Genomic DNA, 12,917 nt, shown 5'->3' on the forward strand with positions numbered 1-12,917 from the left:
CCAAATTTTGCATGTGCATATCTTTTGAATCATTAATTACACTTAAAATAATCTATAATCTGGAGGTAGTAGTCTTCTTTTTAATTTTGTGTTAGAAGAAAGTCAACTCCTAATGCACTGCAGCTCTTTAAGCAAAACAAAAAGAAAACAAAACACACACACATATACACAAAGCAAAAACTAAATACACAAACAAATAATGCAAAAATCAATTTGCCTTGTTTCACTTACCAATATTATAAAGTGCTTCGGTACAAGAGGAATCATTTCTTAGAGCCTCTTTATAGAATTCAGCTGCCTTCTCATAATCACCATTTGCAAAAACTGTATTCCCTTTATTTGTAAGAGCTGATGGATTATACCTATCAGAGTTCACAGCTAAATCTGCATAGCTACTGGCTTGTGCAAATTCATTTTCCTAAATAAAGTAAAAATGTATACAAATTATTTAAATTTCATCAACTATCTTTTCTGACTATTCTGAGATTATAGATATAAACAGACTTTCTGAGATTACAGATATGAACAGAAACAAATATTTTACGTATCTTGGTCTTGATAAGCTCATTCTACAAAAGATTTTTAATCATCAAGATCAACTACCCAAGTTTCTTATGATTGACTTCTCCACAACCTCATGGTTTGAATCACAACACTATTTATATGTAGGTGGTTCCGTGTTGAACGCCCAAATCCGTGTCAGCATTTACCGCAGCACTCCCCTTCCCACCTGAAGCCCTGAAATAGCTGTCGAGGCAACACTACCCTCCCTGCCCCTAGCACACGGGCTGCGTCACCTACTAGGTCTCTGCACTCTAGCAATCCATCGTTTTATCTCCCTCTCCACCGCCAAACACTTGGTCGGGACTTTGTCAACTATCACGCGAGCTACAGGAACCTCTCTATTCTTAAATACTGTGGCCGATTGTGCCAGGTCAGCTTGGCTAAGCCAGGAACGACATTTCCTAGAAGCCCCTTCCCTGCATGGCTCTAGTCTAGACTTGGCCAAAAGGGGAACTTGTGTGGCATGTGGAATGCTCTCTGAAGGCCTTTTTCTTGTCATCAGATGCAGGACAGATGCAGAAATGCCCATGGGCGCCAGTCCTTCCTCACTCACCTCTACTCCATGTCCAGCTCTTCGTCCCCACTGTGACCTGCCCCACAACAGGGCTTGGCTGTGGACCCACCAGGAGGCAGCTATGCAGAGGCCCCTGTTTCCCACAGACCTCCCCATGGAGGGCCTCTAGGTTCCGTTGTGGCAGCTGGACATGAGTGGCCGGTCTCTGACTGACAGTGACCCTCCCCATGCACCTTCCCCGCATGGCTCCTCCTGAGCTGTCTGAGACCTCATCCCCATATCCCTTCTCCCATAACACTCACACTCACAGCCCCCTGGTTAAACTCTTTGAAAACCGAGAAATAACTCACATATAATAAAATTGGCCCTTTTTAAATGTACAATTCAGTGGCATTTAGTAAAGTTGTGCTATCATCACTGTGTCTATTTACAAAACATTTTTCCCCAACCTTGTACCCATCGGCAGTCACTCCCCATTCTCCCATCCCCAAGCCCCTGACAACCACGAATCTGCTTTCTGTCTCCACGCCTATTTTGGACATTGCATATAAATGGAATCATACAACATGTAGCCTCTTGTGTCTGGCTTCTTCACTTGGCATGGTATTTTTGAGGTTCATCCACAATGCAGTGTGTATTAGTACGTCATTCCTTTCTATGGCTGAATGATATTCCATTGTGTAGCCACACCGCATTGTTTTTATCCATTCATTGTTGATGGACACTTGGGTTGCTTCCTCTCACCTTTCTGATTACTATGAATAATGCTGCTATGAACATTTATATGCAAGTTTTTGTGTGGATTCTGAATGAACTCTGATACAAAAACTGGTACCTACAACTAGGGTGCTGCTGTCACATGTGTTTAGCAGGGTTTCATACTTGCTAAGGACCAGTGACTGCAATGGGCCACCATCTCTCCCCTTTCTGAATGAAAGTGTCTGTTACAGTTATTAATATCCTGTTCTTATCTCACCACGGTATGCTGAGTATATGGAGGGCAGATGACATGTTTCTTCATTCACAGATCTTTGGATCAAGATGAAAGAGGAACTGTGCCTGAGAAGGCCGCATCCCTATCCAGACCTGATGCAGATCGTGGGCCTTTGAGCCTGATGCTGTGACTGAATGAGGCTCTGAGTTTTAGAAGGGGTAAGTACATTCTGCATATGAGGCGACACCAATAATTGGGGCTCCAGTACAGGCAGTGGTAGACTGTTATAATAATAACTTCCAATGGATCATATCTCCTAGTATTCATGCCCTTGTATGGTTCTCTCCCATGTTTGTTTAGTCCCCCCAAAAAACTAATAAACTGATTGCATGCAGCAGCTGATACATACCTCTGCACTGGAGTTTGCTCTCATGGAATCAAGTCCCATGTAAGAAGTCTGGGGTCTCCTATTGGAATGGCTTTGAGAGAAGACTGAGTCTCCCTCAGCTAAGTGCCAGACATGAGGGAGGCATCTGGACCATCCATCCTTAGTCAAGCCTCAGATGATGGCAGCAGCATGAGTAACTTTAAGCTACTGAGTTTTGGGGCAGTTGATTACACAGCAACAGAAAACTGATACAACTACATGTTGGACGCCAACAATATACTTTCAACTATGTATCATACACAACTACATACCAGACTCACCACTTTCATCAAAACATTCTTAATTGCAACCAATTTCTTCAGAATCAGGTACAATTAATTACTGTTCAGGTGCTCCAACAGCTCTGCTCAGTTGACTAAGTCTAACAATTCTCTTTCTTGCTTCTTTAAAATTTCTGTTGGTCTCCTCCTACACATTCATCAAACTTGGTAAAAATGTGATCACTAATTTGGTCACAGAATTGATTAGTGATTTTCTAAATTCAAAACTTAATGGCCATAATAGACACTGTTCCTCACCCCACGGACTTGTCTTTCAGAATTGCTAGGAATGCCACTGGCCACTGGCCTCAGCAGGCAGCCCTCTCTGGAAACTGACCTGTGAAGAAAGAAGACATCTTGCCTGCTTCCTAGGGATGCCCCCTTTCCAGGGGAGCAGGCTACATCCAATGACTGGTTGATGCAGAGGTACAAAGGGCCAACCCCCTCACCCCTACTGGGGACAGTGTTGCGGGCCCAGCCCCTCTTCAGAGCATCCTACAAGGCTGGCTAAGGCCTTGTGGTGGTGATTGCATCATAGCCCAACTTCTGCCTCTGCCCCCAGGTGCTGATCTGCAGAGCTCTGCCCTGTAGCAGGCAGATCTCCATCTCAGTGTCTGCCGTCTCACCAGCATCAGGGGCTTTTTCTGAGCCTTCTTTCTCTTGTACTGCCCCACTGGTCTCAATACTGCTCCTCTTTGTGCCCTCCTTACTTCAAAGACATCACACTACCTTGGTTCTTTTCTTGTCTTCTTGATCTGATCCTTACTCTTGCCTCCTTAGTGTATCTCTATCCCAAAGTTAGTTCTCAGTTCTGTGCTGTGATCTCACCCATAGACAGATCATCTGTTTTCAAAGCTTTAACCTCTACAGAGATGATGATCAAATTTCATCTCCAACTATGGTTTACCTTCTGTGACAGTTCTACATGTTTCTTGGATATGTCTATTTCCATCACTACAAAAAATGTTTAAATATATTTAAAAACAAACTCAGCATCTTTCTCCCTAATCTGCACCCTCTTCTGGGCATGCAACTGCTACCACTCTCTTGGTCAGCAGACTTACAACTCTGTAGTCATTCTTCAACCAGTGGTTTTGATCTCTTTCTTCATCTGAACACACGAGGGATATAACACCTTTCCACCAGCAACAGCAGTTCGGCACAGCAGTGATTCTTTTTTTTTTTTTTTTTTGAGACAGAGTCTCATTTTGTTACCCAGGCTAGAGTGCCGTGGCGTCAGCCTAGCTCACAGCAACCTCAAACCCCTTGGCTCAAGCGATCCTTCTGCCTCAGCCTCCCAAGTACTGGGACTACAGGCACACGCCACCATGCCCGGCTAATTTTTTCTATATATTTTTAGTTGTCCAGCTAGTTTCTTTCTATTTTTGGTAGAGACAGGGTCTCACTCTTGCTCAGGCTGGTCTCAAACTCCTGAGCTCAAACAATCCGCCCGCCTCGGCCTCCCAGAGTGCTAGGATTACAGGTGTGAGCCACAGCGCCCGGCCACGGCAGTGATTCTTAATGGTGCACAAATCAGAAACTCTAAGAGGGACTGGAAATGTGGTTTAACAACCACAATGACTCTCATGTACACCTCTCCTCCCAACACTTTCTCACCTCTGCGTGTCTGTTTCTTCTGTTAGTCTGTCCACAAACGCCCCTTTCTCTCTTATCTACATTCTGACCTTCACCATCCAACTTCTCTACGAAATCTTTCTCAAAAGCCCTAAATTAAAATATTTGCCTCCTCTGAATTTCTGAAGCACTTATCTATGTTAATTTATTGTTCTCTACTTTGAACCTTCCTTCCTAGTCTACCCACCTGCCTCCTTTGTTCCAAATTAAGAAAGCTCCCTTTTAAGGAGCTTTTAGGCTTTTGGTATTCCCAATGATTGGCATCCAGTAGATGCTCAATGAATGCTTGTTAAAGATAATACCCTGCAACCTTATATAAATCGTTTAACCTAAGATATCACTTTCTTTATTACTAACACAAAGAAGTTACATCTCTAGCTCATCTTCCAGCTGTACATGCCACAATTCTATAATGTGATGCTTACCATCAAAGTTTTTCTCCCTCTCTTCTCCTTCAGAGATAGTCTTCTCACTTATTTCTGCAAACTCAACCTTTGACCTGGCACTTGTCATGATCAGATCCACTATAGCCCTCATTCTGCTCACGTTCTCCAGCAGTATTCTCTGGGGCCTCTCCTTAGTTATGATCCTCAGGCAGAAACTTAGCAATATAGAAATGCCACATGGTCAAATCTTAGTTGTAAAAAACAAAACTTACCAAATAATACAGGAATGAGAGGTTGGTTGCAGCTGCACTTTTCACTCTACTGTCCTTTTTTTCAAACATTTTTAAGGTCTCTACAGCCTAGAAATAAGAGTATCTGAAGGTTACTACCATTGTAATATGACAGTACTCAAGCTCATGGCTGGAGAAAAGATCAGATTTGTATGAAAGGTAAGTAAGACCAGGGAAGGGCACAAGAGGGGTGGATTAATATGTTCAAGAAAACAAACACCAAGAGGAGAATTTCATTTAAGAATTAGAATTTATAAAAAAGAATAAAATGGAAATTCTGGAACTCAAAATATAATAACCGAAATTAAGAACACAGAGATAGGTCTAGCAGCAGATTAGATATAGCTGAAGAGAGGATTGGTGACTGGAAGAAAGGTCATAGTAAATGTTGAGTCTTAGGAGTCATGTGATGCAATTTAGTGTTTATCCTGCACAACGGGGTGGGGAATAGGGCTTGAAAGGTTTTGCCTATGAGACACAGTCAAATTTGCCTTTTACAAAATAATTCTGGGATTTCTCCTTCTGGCTTTAATAGATTAGTCTATAGAAGACCATTTTCTCACAGAGAACAACTAGAAAAGTTATATAAAATACTAAAAATCTTTTTTGAAGGGACTGGAGGGCTACCAAGGCAACCAAGACTTGAAGGCCAAGATCCCAGAAAATGTTCAGACTAAGTAAAGCAGAGCAAAGGAAAGGCCAAAAATACATTCTTAGAAAAGAACATAGGAGATATGGGAAGACAGAGAAAAGGTCTAATATAAATGTAATTGGAGTTCCAGAAGGGGAAGAAAGACAATGGCTGAGAATTTTCCAAAATCCAAAAACCAAAAATAATTCTGGGAATATTATAAAAAATGATCTAAAGTAGATGTAAATATAATTACATTTTCAAGTCATGAGAAATGAAAAGTACATTTCAACCACCTGGAAGGTCTATGATAATCCTAACCAAACAAGATATGTGGAACGGTAGGATAACCTTGCATGAAGGGTGAGTGAGTGCTCCACCTAGAAATGACTCCGAATATCGGAAAGAAAAAAAAGGTACAGAAAGCCAGTGGGTTTTCCTTAGTTCCTTCTTTTAAAATACATTTACTGAATAAAAGATGCTTGGCGTCTTGGTGCCTCCTGCTCCTGGAAAGTAGTTGTGTCCAAGCAAAAGTTGTGTCACAATGGTGGTCAGCTACAGTTATTATGAATATCTGAAAATTCTGAGCTGTGTGCTGTGCAGGGTTTGACCTCAAATGAAGCACCAGTAAGTATGTTGACTCAATTTTTTTCAAGGGTAGAAGATCTTAAAATACCAGATACAGATCTCTGGGTTACAATACGAATAATTATTATTTATTTTATTTATTTTTATATAATAAAGTGTCAAGCAAGTTATTCTTTTAAAGGGTTTCTGATGACTTTAAAGAAAACCGTTGGAATTTTTTAGGCCGGTAATTTATAATTGCACAAACTAAACACTAGAAAAGAAAAACCCAACATCACATCCTCACTTTTGAGATTTTATTTCTCATTTCCTTTCTTGGAAAGACCTAATCTTATGAAACCACCAAGAAGTTCCTTAAACTTACCTCAAAAATCATTGGTTCTCATATTGTTCATACTGCAGAAACTAGCTCATTGATTCTTTACACAGCCTCCACAGCTATCAATGTAGAAGCCACTGCTGTTTTGAATCTCTAAGTTTTATAAGCTGCATTTCACTTTGAATAAGAATTGAGATGTTTTAATCTTCACTTTTAGATTGTGTCACAATAAATGTATGTGTTACTTCAAAAAGGCACTTGAATAGGTATCTCATATATTCATTAAACTCTCTGAAGTAAAGCACACAGGGAAAGAAAGCTGTTCTCTAAGTTTATGACATCCATAAAACAGAATACAAAAAGAAAGCTAACGAGCAACAGCAATAATTGTTTTAATAAAAGGAATGCTACAGTAGTTTCTATCATTCCTTTCAGAAGCAGCCATTCGTATTACAGTCAAGGAAACGTGTTGAATTTTTAAATTTTGATATTTACTGCTTTGCAGCTCATTAATAACAACAATAACAACACTTTAAGGCTACATTTAATACCAAATCTATTTTCTCCCAAAATGGTTACTATGAATCCAAATAACATGTAGAAAGCAATGCAATCCAAAGTTATTACTTAAAAGAATTAACAAAGGCATTTAGAACTTAAAACTTCCATTTAAAAACATCTGACAGAGTAAAAACATTTCATATTATAAGTTACTAAATTATGAGCTATTCTAAAAGGCTATGTAATTATTCTAATAAAAGGAACACTCTCAGGTACATTTTGGCTCAGAATTTTGTTCTGAAATTAGGCTGTTTTCATAACTATTCTTTGCATGTCCATGAATGTATATCCAATATTTCTGTTTTTAAAAGTAAAATATTATAAATTAATTTATAAATGAAACTGATAAAATTGCAAATTTGAATTTAGCTGTAAATGGCAAAACAAGTAATGAGAATAAACATTGTTAGCTTGGGTTTTTTTCTTTTTCCTAAAAACAATTAGGAAAATAGCTATATGTCTGTTTTGGTTTCTTTTCCAGCTGATGCCGTCTACTCCTGGCTGCGGCATTCCACCACGTCTGTTCCTGTATCATCACTGGCCTTCAGATCAACTACTTCATCTCATCCATCTCTGGCTTTTTGGCAGAGTTTTTTTCTATTACAAAAGTGGCCACAAACACCACCAATATCAATAAAGAACCATATTCTGTGATTTCTGCATCTTTTCTTTTAAAAAGTATTTAGAGAGCTAACTGTAGAATTATATCCGTATAGAAGAAACCATAATTTTTTCTCTTTTACTTTGAATTGTAAATAAAGTAGTCTTCATCAAATGGTCATTATGAGATATGTCAACCCAATCCTTTTTAACCTAATAGTATTCCTTTCAAACTAAGATTATATTATACCCACCTCATCATACTTACAATATACAAACAAAAGAAATACAAAGTGAAAGCAGCAATGTTGGAAAAAAAGCAGAAATGGCATTTAACAAATATTGGCTAACTAACTGATACTAGAAACTTGAAAATGCAAATGGAACAAAAGATATTTTGAATGAGAAAGCTAGGAAAGCAACAGACAGTAAGATCTGAGTTAAATGAACTTTAATATGAAAAAATTAGAGTGTTTATTTCTTAATGGACATAGTTTTACAACATAAACTATGGCAATGCATTGTTAGTCCCTTCTAAAAAGATCATTTAAAAAGAAAATGTCAAGAGAAAACTGGCAACATGGTTTTTGTCCATTTTGTCATCTATAACAGTATATCTCACATACACAAAAATATTTTTTTGGTCATATATCACTTCAGCAAGATAATAAACACCATTTGTCTCACTCCATTTCCATTGGAAAGGCATGACAACAATGTTAAAGAGTTATTAGTGGCATTTTTAATGACCAAGGGTGTGATGATAAATGAAAATACAGATAGAAAGATACTTTGAAAAGTGTTTTTCAAATGCTTTGTAAATGCTAAAAATTAAGCACAGTAAATTAACATATGCAATAGGACCACTCCATAGTACTGTATTATATTAATCATATAATTATTTCATGAACGCTGTGGTCGCTTTTTTCTACTCTCACATTCTTTGAGTGGATGGTGTTCTCCCTACTCCCTTAGTCTTTTCTATTGTCGCCTGGACAAGAGGATGGTCCTTAAACAGGAAGAAAGGAAAGCACAGGCTTGGGACTGGATATGGGAAAGATGCGGTGGCTTTCTCTGGCCCTTGCTCTCTGCGTTTGACCTGAAGGAGCTGAGTTTTCTAGCTGCTGAAACACTAACCACTGGTGTTATGGACTGGGACATCCAGTTCACTCTGTTCACCTCTTTCGCTGTCCCTGCTTTTTCTTACAGCTGTCTAAGCCTCCTGGTCTTGCGTCAGCTCTGTCCCAAGAGACTACTGAGGGAGAGCATGCTCCACCTCCACCCAAGGCAGCAAGGTAGCAGCACAGCCAATGAGAGATCCATAGGGTTCAAAAACCACGTCCAGCAACAAGACCCTCTCATTCCCAATGCCATGTCAACAAGGAAACAAAACACATAAAACAGACAACGGGAAAGCTGCGTGGTGAGGACAGCAGGATGGAAGCACATCAGGCTGCTATTCCAGCTCCTCGCCTTCCTTGCTCCCCATGCACAAACACGCTCATCCTGAAAACCTTATTGCTTTGGGGAAATTTTGAAAACCTGGAAAGTTAATCTCTCAACTAGAATATGGTTTGGTAATTTAGCAACCATGATACACAAAGAAAGTATTTACATTATAAAAAATAGGCCAAACAGGTAAAAATTAATCAAAGTTTAAAATTATATTAATGGAAAGTATGTTAAAATAGAAATAATATTACCCAGCTTCAGAATAATCACAGGTAACACTCTAGAAGGGCATTTCCCTGTTTTTATTGCTTTGACCAATTAAGATATGAGATTCTATCTATTTTTTAAAAACTTACTTGGTTAAAGTCCTTTTGTCTCAAGTATGTAATTGCTTTATTTATTTCCAAATCATTGGCTAGCTCTACATATTGAGAAGCTTTCACTACTTCCACGCACCTACAAAGAAAAGCATAAAGAAGGTTACTTGATTTTGTCTTAGTACATTTCTATTGTTGGTTTTTTTTAAATGTGACTTTTCAAAGATTTTTTAAAGGGTCGCTAATACTTTGCAAAGTTAAGGACTTGATTTCCTCCAATACAGGCTTTAAGTTACTGAAGTCTTCAGTTCTAAACAAATTTTCTTATCCAATTTTTCATCAGCCTATTGTCAATTCTAATTATTTATGGTATTGTAAATAAAAATTGGATTGATATCTGCATTCTCGTTTTTAATTAACTACTAAAACAATTTCAATTTGTAACAGGTTACATTGTTTCTGTATTTTTTTCCCTCTTAAATGCTCTTATGGTGAGAAAAATTCTACAGAACTTGTAGAACATATTTAATTTTTTGTGTCCCAGCTTGAATAAACTATTGTAGATCTGTTTACCAAAGGACGGAACATTTACTATTTTACTATATATCAAGCACTGTGCTAATTGCTTTGTAACCATTATTACATTGGATTCTCACAACAACCCTAAAAGATAGGATGATCTTTATAGATGGGAAATGGAAGACCTGAGATCAAGTAGGTAGAAAATTGTTACGCAAAATTTAAACCCAAACCTTACTGATACCAAAACCCACTGCGCCAAGCAAGATAAGAATTTTTCAAATTGAGGTCTTGCAATCAATTTATTGGTTCATGACTCTTATTTAAAAAACAGAATAGGTAGGGGTAGGGGCATTGGGAAGATGCTCAAAGGATACAAAATTTCAGTTAGAAGGAGGAATAACTGAAGAGATCTATTGTACATCATGGTGACTATAGTTAATATATGGTATACCTGAAAATTGCTAAGAGGGTAGATTCTAAGCATTCTCCCCACAAAAAAAACCATAAGTATGTGAGGTAACGTATGTTAAGTAGCTTGATTTAGCCATTCTACAATGCATACATATATCGAAACATCATGTTGTATACCATAAATATATATAATTTTTACTTGTCAATCTAAAAAAATAGAATACAAAAACTATCAGAGGACACCGTACATGATCAGGGCACAAATTATTTTATGAAACTTGTTACAGTAAATGTAAAATATACTTCTTACTGAGGGTTATCTGGCCTAAATCAAATACCCCATATATAAAAGAGCCCCTCTGCTTGGAGTGGGCAAGGAAGACTTGAATCCCTGCCTGCTCAGTACCCCGTGAATAACCCAGCCCCATCCAGCAAAGTAACCTAGAGATACAGCTAACAAAGCTTCTGCGGTTTCAAGAGAAAAACTTAGTGACCATTGATTCACTGATGCATTCAGCACACATTTACAGTGAATGTCCACTGTATGTCAGACGTTATGTTTGGCATAGGGGCTATATGGATGAGTTAAGATATGGTTCATGCCCTTATGGGGGAAGCAGCCCAGTAAATTAAATTCTGTGCTAGAATTATTATAAAGGAATCTAAGAATACAGGGTGCAGACTCTAAACCAGATCAGAGAAAGGTATTCCAAAGAGGTCTGAGCTCAGTTTAAAGGACGAGTAGGAACTGATTTGACAAAAAGGTGAAGGAAGGGCATTCCAGGAAGATGAAATAACACGTCCAAAGATTCGGAAGACCGGGAAAGCAGGAAACATTTGAGAAACCGATTCATTCACCATGAATGGAACAAAAGATGCTTATGAAGGAACGGAATGAAATAAGGTCTGAGAAGTAGACACAAGCCACATCATACAGAGCCTTTTATGGTAAACTAAGGATTATGAACAATAACCTCAAAGTCCCAGGGAACCACTGAGGATTTTAAGCATGTGATAGCACAAGTTCTATGTTGTTGACCCTTGAACAGCATGGTGCTTAGGGGTGCTATATAACTTTTGATTCCCCTAAAACTTAACTACTAATAGCCTATGGTTGACTGAAAGCCTTACTGATAACATAAATAGTTGATTAACACATATTTTGTATGTTATGTGGATTATATACTGCATTCTTACAATAAAGTAACCTAGAGAAAAGAAAATGTTATTAAGAATATCAAAAGGAAGAGAAAATGTATTTACTATTCATTAAGTGGAAGTGGATCGTCACAAAGGTCTTCATCCTTATCTTCATGTAGAGTAGGCTGAGGAAGAAGAGGGGCTGGTCTTGCTGTCTTAGGGATGGAAGAGGCTGAAGAAAATCTGAGTATAAGTGGACCTGCACAGTTCAAACCCATGTTGTTCAAAGGTCAACTTTATTAAGAAAAATCATTTTGACAGCTGAGACAGAGAACAGCTAGGAGACAGAAAGACAAGATAAGCGACCACTGTCATAATCTAGCTGAAAAAGAATGAAAGTTTGAAGTAATACAGTACGTAGAAATAGAGAGTAGGAGGTCATTTTGAGAGTATTAAGGAATCAAAATTTATGAGAAGTTGTTGCTGATCAGATGTAAGAGCTGAGATACATGACAGAGAGAAGTCTAAAGCGATGGTCTTGATTTCTGGGTTAGGCAATTGATTAAGTGGTGGTACCACTCACCTCAGATAGGAAATAAAGCACGAGACACATGTTTGGGGCACAGGAGAAGATGTGCTTAGGACTGAAAATGCTGAGTTTATGGTATATAAAGAACATCGAAGTGGATATACCCAACTGTCAGTTAGAAATTCAGTCTACAATATAACACAGAGTTCTAAACTAAATATTGGAGATTCGGCCAATATAGACCAATGGCATAACAAAGTTGAGAGCCCAAAAATAAATCCTTGCATATACAGTAAATGATTTTTGACAGGTATGCCAAGATCATTCAATGAGGAGAGGAAAGGGAAGTCTTTTCAGCAAATGGTGCTGGGAAAACTGGCTATCCAGATGCAAAAGAATGAAGTTGCGCCTTTACCTAGGACCATATACAAAAACTAACTCAAAATGAATCAGAGACCTAAATTTAAAATCTAAAACTATAACACTCTTAGAAGAAAACATAAGGCAAAATCTTCATGACTTTAGATTTGGCAATGGTTTCTTGCATATGACACTAAAGGTACAGAGAACAAAAGAAAAAACAAAATAGATCTCATGAAAAAAATTTTTTTCAAACAGGGTCTCGCTCTGTTGCTTGGGCTAGAGTGCTGTGGTGTCCTCATAGCTCACTGCAACCTCAAACTCCTGGGCTCAAGCGATCCTCCTGCCTCAGCCTCTCCAATAGCTGGGACCATAGGCACACGCCACCATAACTGGTTAATTTTTTCTATTTTCAGTAGAGACAGGGTCTCATTCTTTCTCAGGCTGGTCTCAAAC

At 38.4% G+C, this 12,917-nt stretch overlaps 1 protein-coding gene across 1 annotated transcript in view; it reads right to left on the reverse strand.

Moving 5' to 3' along the window:
• Window positions 1–12,917, reverse strand: part of IFT88 (intraflagellar transport 88) — a 344,136-nt gene that overhangs the window by 50,593 nt on the left and 280,626 nt on the right. Inside the window, exons 12-14 of the mRNA XM_012641668.1 lie at window positions 9,539–9,638; window positions 5,014–5,100; window positions 232–418 (exon numbers count right to left, since the gene is read on the reverse strand). Coding sequence (XP_012497122.1) covers window positions 232–418; window positions 5,014–5,100; window positions 9,539–9,638 — 374 coding nt within the window. The remainder of the gene's footprint in view (window positions 1–231; window positions 419–5,013; window positions 5,101–9,538; window positions 9,639–12,917) is intronic.

The sequence above is a fragment of the Propithecus coquereli genome, unplaced genomic scaffold (genome assembly GCF_000956105.1).
Source record: "Propithecus coquereli isolate 6110/MARCELLA unplaced genomic scaffold, Pcoq_1.0 Scaffold168, whole genome shotgun sequence".
Taxonomy (NCBI): domain Eukaryota; kingdom Metazoa; phylum Chordata; class Mammalia; order Primates; family Indriidae; genus Propithecus; species Propithecus coquereli.